The sequence below is a fragment of the Squalius cephalus genome (genome assembly GCF_949319135.1).
Source record: "Squalius cephalus genome assembly, chromosome: 13".
NCBI lineage: Eukaryota > Metazoa > Chordata > Actinopteri > Cypriniformes > Leuciscidae > Squalius > Squalius cephalus.
The window spans coordinates 37,134,853-37,148,491 of record NC_137134.1 but is presented as its reverse complement, the minus strand read 5'-3'; the positions used below and the strand labels follow the sequence as shown (position 1 = coordinate 37,148,491).

Sequence of the window (13,639 nt, the reverse complement as noted above, 5' to 3'; positions counted from 1 at the left end):
ATTTGTGAAGCCACAACACGCACAACCTTGAGGCGGATGGGCTACAACAGCAGAAGACCCCACCGGGTACCACTCATTTCCACTACAAATAGGAAAAAGAGGCTACAATTTGCACAAGCTCACCAAAATTGGACAGTTGAAGACTGGAAAAATGTTGCCTGGTCTGATGAGTCTCGATTTCTGTTGAGACATTCAGATGGTAGAGTCAGAATTTGGCGTTTTGAGAACATGGATACATCATGCCTTGTTACCACTGTGCAGGCTGGTGGTGGTGGTGTAATGGTGTGGGGGATGTTTTCTGCCTACCTGAGCATTGTTTCTGACCATGTCCATCCCTTTATGACCACCATGTACCCATCCTCTGATGGCTACTTCCAGCAGGATAATGCACCATGTCACAAAGCTCGAATCATTTCAAATTGGTTTCTTGAACATGACAATGAGTTCACTGTACTAAAATGGCCCCCACAGTCACCAGATCTCAACCCAATAGAGCATCTTTGGGATGTGGTGGAACGGGAGCTTCGTGCCCTGGATGTGCATCCCACAAATCTCCATCAACTGCAAGATGCTATCCTATCAATATGGGCCAACATTTCTAAAGAATGCTTTCAGCACCTTGTTGAATCAATGCCACGTAGAATTAAGGCAGTTCTGAAGGCGAAAGGGGGTCAAACACAGTATTAGTATGGTGTTCCTAATAATCCTTTAGGTGAGTGTATATTAATCACAGTTTGAGTAAGATTATTTTCATCCTAAGAGAAACGACGTGAAGTTGATCGTTTTGTCACTGGCTAGATTTACTGATGCATAAATAGTATTGAACGACTTTGAGAGAAAGATTATCTGTCTGAAATGAAATAATTACACATAAGACATTCACATAACCCACTGGTTCTTCAGAGGCTCGGATGAAGGAACTAAAAAAATACTTTTGTGTTCATTTGTACATCCAAACACTGAGCAACTGCCATGCTTCGCTTGTTTGCAAAAAAGGAAAAAACAATATCGTGCTCGCGCAGCTCATTTTCTCATGGGCGGGCCAAATTCTCTTTGTGGGCAAAGAAGAGAAAGGGGAGGTGACCTTTCCCCTTATGACTACATAAAGGGAAGATTCTAGATTTGCCCGTCTGAGCTTTCATTTTCTCAAAAATACCCAGGGCTTGGTTTACACCCATCAAAACGTCTAGCCACTGGGGGACCATAGGAACTCCCCTAGGAACTCATATTAAAGGGCATATTGCAGGTTTTTATCTTTTTTCAAAATGAATATAACCTTGTATGAAAATACCATATAAAAAGTAAATGCAGGATTAAAAATTGTTTTGCAAGACATAAGGGCACAAATTTAATAGAAAACGTGACAGTTTCCTTGACCGTGTTGAAAAAACGCTTTTTTTCACCATCGTGTCATATTACGTCACCATAGGGAGTCGTTCGCCGGCTCTGCGTTCGCTCAGTGCAGAGTAGGTTGGTGTTCAGTTGGAGCGGTCGTGATTCAGTGTGTTTTCGGTGGATATTGTATTTCAATTAATCATCGTCGTGGTAAATGATTGTGAATTATGGCCTGTCAGGACATCCGAAGTCCACAGGTTTCCGAATAAGAAAAAGGACGGTGCGATCTTCCATGCCTGTGTGCGTTTTGTGCAGGGTAAGAGATGGGACTTCACTTCTGCTTCTGCTTTGAAAAATGCGGTAGTGTGTAGCATTCACTATATACTGGATGATTATAATCCCTGTGATATGATGACGGCGATATGTGCACACTGTCCCGGCTCCTTCATCGGGTCGCCCGGTCCGCCGTCAGCATGTGGTTCGGCCACTGGCAGGAAACATGACGCTCACGGATCCGTCAGAGATCACTTATTGTACATCTGTTTTACAAAATGTGCCTTGTCTTAATTTAATTCATTAACATATCCTACTTAAACTTGTAATGTAATGCATTTGTGTTTGTTATTAGTTTGCAGCCGACACTTATTATTATTATTATAAATATAATATATTAAGTCCTATAATTAATTTTCAATCTGTACAAACCGACTTTAATGTTTGTGTTGACTGTTTCTACATATAAAGTTTTTATACATTAAGACAGTTGTGATTGTGATCATTTTTTTATTCACTGTCACCAAATGAGTCCATTCAAAGCCTTTATAAAGTCCCTCTTCCTCTGGAAACTGTCTCCTAATGGCTGATACACACAACACATGCAGGTAAGGGTCTAAATACTAGCTTTGCTATTGCCTGACACATGATGATAATCTGTACAGTATTGTGATCTGAGCATAGTGTTATACCATCGGCTAACGTGAATACATCAATAAGCTAACACTGTTCTCTCGCCCTGTTTTCCTCACACCAGAACTCACCGTTGTTCTGTCTAATCCTGGCCTGTCCTGCTCACTTGGTTTCATATCAGGCTCATAATTATATGATATCATTATATATATCAATTATATGAATTATATGTATCATACGAGTAAACATTTAGGCTACAATTTCCTCAGCGTCCGAGCTGTCATTGCGATCCATTGCTTTCCTATTGTTTACTTTGACCACTCTCCCTCCCGTTACGTCACTTCCGGTTCGGCGGTTTTCAAATGCGGAAGTAAAATTTTCTCACAAAAATGACTCCAGAAGCCTAAATAGCGTTTTATAAGTATATGTTTATATTTACATCTAGCTCCTACATTATTTTACTGGGTACTCTAACCTGCAATATGCCCTTTAAGGTTAAAAAAAACTCATAAAGTGAAAATTTCATGCAATGGGACCTTTAAAATAAATGTAACAAAAAAAGTATCAAAAAGTGTCTTGCGGGAACACAAAAGCATTGAAATATATTTTTTTTCCTCCCATCATAATGTCCCTTTATTAGGGGCTCTATAGATTTGTGACTCTAATGAATAAAAAATAATGTCTAGTACATTAATGTACTCCTTTAATGGAAAATTCCAGGGACATAATGGATCAAAATCATCATAATCTTGTATAACAGTTGTTTGAACAAAACTCAATACTTTTTATTTTTTTTTAAATTTCAATACATAATATTTCTTTTAGTGATTTACTGAGCTTTTTTTTTTTTTACTTTAATTTCAGGCCCGATGGATGAGAATGAAGAAGTGAATGAAGTGGAGAAACATCAAAGAAGATCTCAGAAATCTTTCACTTGCACTCAGTGTGGAAAGAGTTTCACATACAAACAGAATCTCAAGGTTCACATGAGGATCCACACTGGAGAGAAACCGTTCACATGTGATCAGTGTGGGAAGAGTTTTAGACATCAAGGACACTTTCAGGAACACATGAAGATCCACGCTGGAGAGAAACCATTCACATGTGATCAGTGTGGGAGGAGTTTTGCACATAAAGGACACTTTCAGAAACACATGATCATCCACACTGGAGAGAAACTGCATCAATGTGATCAATGTGGTAAAACATTTTTTAAGGCTTCAAACCTGAAGAGCCACATGAAAGTTCATTCACAGGAGAAACCACATTCATGTTCTTTGTGTGGAAAGAGTTTTTCACGTCCGCAGAATTTAAAAGCACATCAGAAAATACACACTGGTGTAAGAAATCATATGTGCTTTGAATGTGGGAAGACTTTTATCACAGCTGTAGTTTTGAAACGGCATCAGAGAATTCACACTGGAGAGAAACCTTACAAGTGTTCACTCTGCAACAAGAGATTCAATCGGTTAGAATCCCTGAAAACACACAAGAGGATCCACACTGGAGAGAAACCGTATCACTGCACTGCATGTGGGAAGAGCTTCACTCAATTATCTGCTCTACACAGTCATACAAAATCTCACATTAAGTAGCTTATCTTCAGTTCCAGCATTTTCAAGTGCGATGCCACCTCTCTTTCCTATTAGTTTGTCTTAACCAGCCTCAACCACGGCTATAGCCAGTTATGAAGTCACCGAGGCGGCAACTCAAAGATAAACTTCCTTCCCAAAGAGCAATATCGCATATTTAATTTTGCTTAATATAATCTATATGTTTAAAAGTACAAGTGTTTTTTTTAAACATTTTTTACTAACTGTTCTTGCTCAGGAAGCTGAAGAAGAGGCTGATTGAGATGCTTTGCTATCTTGTTAGTCAATAAAGAGAGAGATCTGTCTTATTTGTTTCCAGTTTTACTTTCTTTTTGTATTTTCTGAACCAAGTATTAAACTTTTATTGTCCATTTTTATTGTCTGCTCCTCCTTCTTGCATCAAGAATAAATAATTTGATAATTTTACTTTAGTTACATCTAAAAGTCATGCTGAGTAGAAATACAAAATCATGTTTCTCTTGGTCCCTTCAAAATTGCATTGGATTTTCTCCTCAGCCTAAAGATTAAGAGGCCCATCTATCACTGTTTTACATGTTTGTAGAGTTAGTTTCTAGAGTAAATATATAGGCTTTAATCTGTGTGTTTTCACAGCCATTTTTTTTTAAAATGGCGGATGCTGGTGTTTCGCGTGCGTTCGTCCAAACAGCGAACACTAACGTCACGGATAGTTCCTATAGTGCTGGTTTAGACCGACTCTGAAGTAGGAGTAAATTAGTTCCTCCAAAAGGAGTTCCTAAAACTAAAATCATTCCTAGTTTCCGGGTGCGAACACGCCAAAATCTGGGTACTTCCACCAATAGTTCTATGAACTATGAAAAGGTTCCTTCGGTGCGAAATCCTCTAATGTCACACCTAAAGTATGATGTGAGAAGCTGTAATCTGCTGATTGGTCAGTTTAAATGTCTCACATTTGGTTTCAGTCACATGGTCAGGGAAGGGATGAAATACGATTGTAAAGCTTTGTTTAGAGCTGGTGTTAAGAAGCATTTTGGTCAGTTGGATCACAAGTATACCAAGGGCCCATTCACGTTTACTCCTGGTGTTTTAATCCGTCTCTTTTGTCTACTTTCAACCACTTCTGTCCAGATTTCTTTGAGGGAGTGTCTCTGGGTCAGTTAATATATGGGATTTCTCAATTCTTTTATCTATTGGATGAAATAAGCTCACACAATTTGTATGTGAACGCAACTGGAGACGGACAGTAAAACATACAGATCTGCTCTTAAAGCTGCAAGTCCACATCAAACACAGAGTTCCCTTTCGTTCAGTCACAGCGAGTTACGTCAGTGAATGATGTGATGGGGGTATCGCTTAGAAGCCTATCACCTTCAATTTATAGAAAAACGAGCAACTGGCAAGGGAAATGCCATTGGTCTGTGAAATTTGCGTAGCGCAACTCTGCCACTACGAGACAGTCGGGTCTCCAGTGTGTTGGTGCAACGACGCGCTCCAGTAAGATCACATTGCCTGCTGCTGATCTGTGCAGTGATCTGCCAACAGTGTGTGTTCTTCTCCTTGGGCGCTTTAGCACTCTGCTGAGCTTTTTCCTCTCACTCACAAAAGATCTTGCGCGTGGCGTAAAGATGTCTCGTCCATGCACTTCTGGGTGTGGTCGGTTCGTTTTGCCATCTGATGGGCACAATCGCTGCCTAGCGTGTTTGGGTTTAGATCACACTCAGGCAGCGTTTGTGGACTAGTCATGTTCTCATTGCGTGAACATGACCATCGCAGTGCTGCGGTCAAGACTCAATGACCTCCATAGAGGTAGAGTCCCCTCTACCAAACCCCAACCTATCGCCTCCGTGACAGTGCCGACACCCGTCAGCGCTCGCCCCCAATACCTTTCTTCCTGGAGGTGCATGAGGAGGTCACGAGGTCCTGGCAGTCTCAATTGTTTTCCCGCTACCGTTCGGCGGCCTCCTCCACCTTCTCTTCCTTTGATGGAGCTGTGGCTAAAGGGTACACTGGGGTCCCCCGGTGGAGCGCTCTGTTGCGATGCAGTTGTGTCCTCGGAGCACTTCTACATGGCGTGGTGATCCCAAGCACCCCTCCAAAGCCTGTAGGTTTTCGTCTACCCTGGTCCTGATGCGGACTGCTCAGAGATGGGATGCAGCTGCGGACTGCAGCTCTTTGCAGGAGATGGTAGTAGGGCCACTCCTTCCCCTGGTGGAGGGCTGGAGGAGAATCTTTGTTCTACACCCCGCTGCTGGCCACACTAATGTGGTTAAAGAAAGAATTGACACCCCCATCTCTGAGCCCCCAGAGGCCGCGGATGTCAGTGTGCAATGCTCCGTCTCACCACTCTCGTCCCCCTCTGCTGGTCCTTCCCTGTTTCATCAATTCCGCAAGGGCCCTCTCCACGAGACACGCCTATGCGTTGAAGTGGAACCTCTTTGTCACCTGGTGTTCTTCTCACAGAGAAGACCCCAGGAAATGCCTGATCGGGTCCGTGCTCTCCTTCCTCCAAGAAGGGTTGTAACGAAGGCTTTCTCCTTCCACCCTGAAAGTTTACGTGGCTCCGATCTCTGCGCACTATGACCTTGTGGAGTCGAAAACAGGGGAACAGCATGACCCGGTCGTCAGGTTCCTGAGGGGGGCGAAAATACTAAATCCCCCTCGCTCTCCTCTTATACCCTCTTCAGACCTCGCAGTGGTCTTATCAGCCCTGCAGAGAGCTCCCTTTGAGCCATCGTGATCAGTGGAGCTTAAGTTCCTGTTTATGAAGTCAGCGCTTCTGGTCACTTTGGCCTCCATCAAGAGGGCAGGGGACCTGCAGGCATTTTCAGTTGGTAAAGCGTGCCTGGAATTCTGGCCGGCTAACTCTCACATTATCTTGAGACCCCGGCCTGGATACATGCCCAAGGTTCCTACCACTCCTTTCAGGGATCAGGTGGTGAACATGCGACTCTGTCCAGTATGTGCCCTCCATACTTATGTAGACAAAACGCAGTGTTTCAGGACCTCAGACCAGCTCTTTGTCTGTTATGGTGGGAAGCTGAAGAGAAAGGCTCTCTCCAAGCAAAGGTTGTCTCACTGGATAGTGGACGCCATTGTCTTGGCTTACCAGATGCAGGGTCGTCCATGCCCCCTAGGAGTGAAGGCACACTCCACCAGGAGTGTGGCTTCCTCCTGGGCTCTAGCGCATGGCGCCTCGCTAACAGACATCTGCAGAGCTGCAGGCTGGGCGACACCCAACACTTTCGCGAGATTCTACAACCCCAAATCAGAAAAAGTTGGGACACTGTGCAAATTGTATGTAAAAACAGAATGCAATGATGTGGAAGTTTCAAATTTCAATATTTTATTCAAAATACAACATAGATGACATATCAAATGTTTAAACTGAGAAAATGAGAAAATGTATCATTTTAAGGGAAAAGTAAGTTGATTTTAAATTTCATGGCATCAACACATCTCAAAAAAGTTGGGACAAGGCCATGTTTACCACTGTGTGGCATCCCCTCTTCTTTTTATAACAGTCTGCAAACATCTGGGGACTGAGGAGACAAGTTGCTCAAGTTGAGGAATAGGAATGTTGTCCCATTCTTGTCTAATACAGGCTTCTAGTTGCTCAACTGTCTTAGGTCTTCTTTGTTGCATCTTCCTCTTTATGATGCACCAAATGTTTTCTATGGGTGAAAGATCTGGACTGGCCATTTCAGTACCCGGATCCTCCTTCCACGCAGCCATGATATTGTAATTGATGCAGTATATGGTCTGGCATTGTCATGTTGGAAAATGCAAGGTCTTCCCTGAAAGAGACAACGTCTGGATGGGAGCATATGTTGTTCTAGAACTTGGATATACCTTTCAGCATTGATGTTGCCTTTCCAGATGTGTAAGCTGCCCATGCCACACGCACTCATGCAACCCCATACCATCAGAGATGCAGGCTTCTGAACTGAGCGCTGATAACAACTTGGGTTGTCCTTGTCCTCTTTAGTCTGGATGACATGGTGTCCCAGTTTTCCAAAAAGAACTTCAAATTTTGATTCGTCTGACCACAGAACAGTTTTCTACTTTGCCACAGTCCATTTTAAATGAGCCTTGGCCCAGAGAAAACGCCTGCGCTTCTGGATCCTGTTTAGATATGACTTCTTATTTGACCTATAGAGTTTTAGCCGGCAACAGCGAATGGCACGGTGGATTGTGTTCCCCGACAATGTTTTCCTGAGCCCATGTTGTGATTTCTATTACAGTAGCCTTCCTGTATGTGATGCAGTGCCGTCTAAGTGCCCGAAGATCATGGGCTTCCAGTATGGTTTTCCGGCCTTGACCCTTACGCACAGAGATTGTTCCAGATTCTCTGAATCTTTGGATGATATTATGCACTGTAGATGATGATAACTTCAAACTCTTTGCAATTTTTCTCTGAGAAACTCCTTTCTGATATTGCTCCACTATTTTTTGCCGCAGCATTGGGGGAATTGGTGATCCTCTGCCCATCTTGACTTCTGAGAGACACTGCCACTCTGAGAGGCTCTTTTTATACCCAATCATGTTGCCAATTGACCTAATAAGTTGCAAATTGGTTCTCCAGTGGTTCCTTATATGTACATTTAACTTTTCCGGCCTCTTATTGCTACCTGTCCCAACTTTTTTGGAATATGTAGCTCTCATGAAATCCAAAATGAGACAATATTTGGCGTGACATTTCAAAATGTCTCACTTTCAACATTTGATATGTTATCTATATTCTATTGTGAATAAAATATAAGTTTATGAGATTTGTAAATTATTCCATTCCTTTTTTTACTCACAATTTGTACAGTGTCCCAACTTTTTCTGATTTGGGGTTGTATAATCTCCGAGTAGAGCTAGTGTCCTCTCATGTACCTGCTTTCACTAGCCAGTAAGTAGGACCTGCTCGGTGTCATCACTTGCTGCGCCATTACACTCCACGGACTGGATGTGTGCGCTATTTCACTCAGATGAGTTCTTCTTAGACCCTGAGTTCCTCCTGCACTGTTGATGCCGTCACCAGAGTGCATGCCGGCTCGGTCAGCCCTCGTGATTGGCTAGGTGCCTCCATGTGTATGGGTCCCCCGTTGGGCAACCCCCACGTGTATTTCCACGGTAAGTCTCCACTGAGGACGTGTCTTTCCCTTGACTCAAAGTTGAAACATTCCACCATGCGGGCTGGATACCTCTGAGTTTTCCATATGCATCCCACTCTCAGGTTATATGTGTATTCTAAGTCCTCCCTATGGGTAGGCGCTGTGTTACATATTCCACCTGGGATATGCCACCCAGTGTACCTTGGTATTCCTGCGTTAAGCCTAGCTCTTCGTCCATGTTATCCTCATGACACAATCTTGATTACGTATATAACTCTTTCCCTGAGGAGGGAACAGAGATGTTACATCCCTCTGCCACAACTGCTGTACCGCTGGAATGGCTTGGAGTTCAGTGTCCTTTTATACCCACGCGGTGGGGCGGAGTTGCACTATACAAATTCCGCAGACCCATGGCATTTACCATGCCATTGCCATTGGCTCGTTTTGTAGAACTCTAAGATGATAGGCTTCTAAGCGAAACCTCCATTTCTTCATTCACTGACATAACATTGCCGTTTCCCTACTCAATGAACGAGGGTTACATACGTAACAGAGACGAACTTGGGTCTTCAGAAATGTTTTAGAGAGAGAATTAAAAGATTTGCAGCAAGTTATAAATTAGTGATAATGCCTTTTTTCTTCCTTTAAACTGATCAAGGATGATGTAATATGCAAATAAGGCAAATGAGTATGAATATAATTCCTAATCTACAGAATTCATAAAAAAATTACATTTATTTCCAATTTTACCTTTTGTATTTGCTGCACCAAGTATTAACCCAGCTAACAATGAAAGGTCCCCAGAACGTCCCCTAAATGGCCTCTGTGAACGTCCCCCAAATGGCCTCTGTGAACGTCCCCCAAACGTCCATGTTTAGCTTCCTCTTGATGTCCAGCGGACGTTTGCGAAGATGTTCACAGGATGTCCAGCGGCCATTCGGGACTTTTAGGGGACATATTGTACACTTTTTGTTTTACTTCTAGGCTTACCAAAGAAATCAGACACGTTTGTATGATTGTAAGATTAAAATATATACATTTACAAAAATTTTATTTTATTAAATATTATTTTATTTTCCACAATTCTTGTAGATGAATTCTGCAGCAGGTGGTGATGCACAAGATTGCAGTGGAGAGAAGATCTACCCCAGTGCTAAGATTAGTCATGAAGAATCCCTATTATCAATTTTTATGTTATGGTCTTAGGCACACCACAACAACAAAATCTGCCCTCAGCAGGGTTGCCAACTTTGGTTATTTGGCTGGAGTGAGACTTTGTAAAACATCAGTGCGCGCGCGTAACCCAACCCTAATTTTAAAAATGTCAGTCCTTGTTTACTTAGTATAAACCCTGATTTATGAAAAAAAAGAAGGTTTTTTTTTTTTTCAAAATGTACAATTAATTTATTGATTGCACTATAAAAAATAAAGATAGAGGTGATTAAATAAAAAACATGTAAAACAACAACATCAAAACAATAAAAAATCTCAAAACAAAAGGGACACATAGTAGTTACTCCACCTCCCCATAAAACCACAGCGCTAGTTTCACACATTAGGCCTGTTGTAGCCTATGCCACAGTGGCAGTGTTGGCCTGCTTCACTACCTCTGCAGGAGGCTCGTATCTGAAGCAGGGCTCAATCCGGTCATGAACGTTCATTGCGTCTGTCACGTGACAAATGAACGAAAGACTTGGTAAGATGTTAGATTCAACATTTAGATCAGCGTTGGATTACAAATGGACCAGGGCCAAAAGCTGTTCAAGATATATTTGATGGTGCCTTGTATAAAGCTGTAGATCCCCTAAATGATCCAGACCAGTTGAACCTTTCACTTACTTGGAATGTTGTTGGTATCCCCATTTTTAAAGCGTCTCCCTTCCACATTTGGCCGATCCAAATCATAATCGACGGGCTTCCCCCAGACATGAGAAGCAGATGTGCTGCTGGCTGGTTAGTGGTTTGGTGCTTCTAAGCCCAAAATGAATTATTTTATGCAGCCATTTGTCGATAAATGCATTCAGCTAGAGCAGGAATGTCTAACAGTAATGCACAAAGCATGAGTGTTCGTCTGTTTAATCTGTCTGTGTGTTGCTCACTGCACTGTCCAAAATATAAAGCAATTTAATGGGGAACATGGATGTAACTGGTGTTATAAGAAGGGAGAAGTTGTTGTCAAGGGGAATGGTTCCTCTAAGTGACTTTTTTTAGCAGTTTTTAACTGTTTATTGAACTGTTGTATGAAATCAATGTTATATTTTCAATCGTGATGGTATTCAGATAACAGCCCTGGGTAAAGGTAGAAGTGCTGATAGTGATAAAGGTCTGGGCCCGTATTTATCAAGCCTCTGAGAATTACTCACAAGAACACTGCTAAGAATTAACTGAAGAGTAAAACATTGCGTGATTCGTGTGTCTGCTAACTAAAATACAGTCTTCATGATTTGGTTTCTCTTCACATACAAAACGGTAAGATGTTAGCGAACTACTTTGTTGTTATTAGGAAATCAAACTATATTTAGATTCATATAGACAAATTACTTTGGTTGATAAAGATGGGTGTCATAGTGTCTGTCTTTATATTATTACTATGTTTTCTGTCATTTGAGAAATAATAGTAATTTTAAAGCATTTTAATAGTCTTTCAGCAGATATTCTGACTCAAACAATCGGTTTCTAGCAGCAAATACTTATAATAAAGTGAGATGATCTGCTGATCCTGAATGGCTTGTTGAATAAGTATTGATAGTCTATGGCTCATCACTATTATCAGAGCAGCTGAAAAGCCTCTTTATTTCATGTCAATAGATCCTGTTTTCTCCTCATTCATTATGCTGATGTCTTCAGATCTGTAAATTCACACATTAAGCTCATTTTATTGTCAACAGATTTGAGCAAACGACACAATCAGCTATTGTGACATCTGCAAGATATAGGTAAGTTTCATAACACTGTTTATTTCAATAATCTGGATTTAAACACGTTTCATATAAAACATGATAAAACAAAAACAAAATAAGTGAAACGCAAATCTTTTCTAAGTTTTATTCTTTCATCTTTATTCTTACATATATTTGGTGTCTGTTAATTGTTGTACTCCTTAATTTTTTTGCCAATATGTTAATGAGAGGTAAGATAAATGTAGGAATAAAGTATGAGGTTGACACTTTTCCTTTAATTTACTTAAAAGTTACAGATAGATAGATATGTGACCATAAATAATTAAAATGTGTGAATTAGAATAAAAACATAAACTCAGTAAGTGATTTCTTCTTGATTTTGTCAGATCTGCTCCTCCCCCTTCAATGAAGCTCCTCCTCCTCCTTCAGTGAAGCTCCTCCTCCTTCAGTGAAGCTCCTCCCACTGCAATTCACCAATAAATGCTGGAATATTCCCATCAGCTACAAGTGAAGACGAGCATCAAACCATCAGGAAGAGCTGAAATCTGCAAAGACAGAGTTTATTGAAGGACAGTGAGAACATGAGAGATCCAGAACACTGCAGAATGAAACACACTGAAGAACAAAGAGGTTGGTGTTTATTCCTGATTCTTCATTAGTGAGGCTGAAGAACATTAAGGTTATAAAGCAGTTCATCAGATTTAGCTCTGTTATAGTAGGAAAAATCTAGTTGTGAATTATAATTAAAGCAGCAAATAATATGAACCAGGTGCAAACATTTATTTTTTAACAAGGATGTTTGTTATCTGTAAGTCAATATTAGTATTATCTGAGCATTTTTTTCTGTTTATTTTACATCTGGTTCACAATTACTGCAACCATGTTACCAAAATTATGGATATGTCTTAATACAGTTTTTGCGCATTCCAAAATATTGTTATTATCTTGCTAAAACACCAACATTTAAAAACAAAGATCAAATAAATAGACTTTGCTACACGTGGTTTAGTTTGTGTAAAAACAGGGAGTGTTAAAATTATAGCATTATTGCATATTTTTAAAATGTTAATATTTTAGGTAGTTGCATAGTTTATCAAATATTTAATAGTTCTCACTTCAAAAATGTGATTTATTCAGAGCCCCTAAAGCAGGGGTCGGCAATAGGCGGCCCGCGGGCCAAAACTGGCCCGCCAGCAATATTTTCTGGCCCGCCGGATTATTTTGGAAGTCCGTTTTTCAGCTTATTTTTATTTTACAATAACGGTTTACAAATAGGCCCCGTGTATCATTCGTTACTTATTATTTACTCGGGTAGCCTATAACACACTGATAAATTTACATTTACATTTAGTCATTTAGCAGACGCTTTTATCCAAAGCGACTTACAAAGTAGGACTAGATTAAGCGAGTCATCATGAAGAGGCAAAAAACAAAAAGCAGCGTAAGAGGTGCTCAAGATACAACATTCAGGCATTATTCAGAGTAGCATAAGCCCGATAAGTGAGGTTTAGAGGGAAAGGGGAGGTGTTTTTTTTTTTTTTTTTTTTTTTTTTTTTTATGAGGTTAAGTGCTCCCGGAAGAGATGGGTTTTCAGATGTTTTTTGAAGGTTGTCAGGGATTCTGCATTCCGGATGAGGGTGGGGAGAGCGTTCCACCAGCATGGAACTGTGAATGAGAATGTTCTGGAAAGTGATTTTGTGGCTTTCTGGGATGGAACCACGAGACGTCGCTCGTTGGCCGATCGTAGGCTTCTGGCAGGGATGTAGACTCGTAGGAGTGAGTGAAAGTAGGAGGGAGCTGAGCCTGTGATAGATCTGTAAGCAAGCGT

The 13,639-nt window shown here is 41.1% G+C and overlaps 1 protein-coding gene across 1 annotated transcript in view; it reads left to right on the top strand.

Moving 5' to 3' along the window:
- The first annotated feature begins 11,369 nt into the window (after window positions 1-11,369).
- The window catches only part of LOC307170061 (uncharacterized protein), a 128,398-nt gene continuing 126,128 nt past the window's right edge, over window positions 11,370-13,639 (top strand). The window contains exons 1-2 of the mRNA XM_079891063.1: window positions 11,370-11,847; window positions 12,198-12,441. Of these exons, the coding sequence (XP_079747189.1) occupies window positions 12,393-12,441 (49 nt within the window). The 5' untranslated portion in view covers window positions 11,370-11,847; window positions 12,198-12,392. The remainder of the gene's footprint in view (window positions 11,848-12,197; window positions 12,442-13,639) is intronic.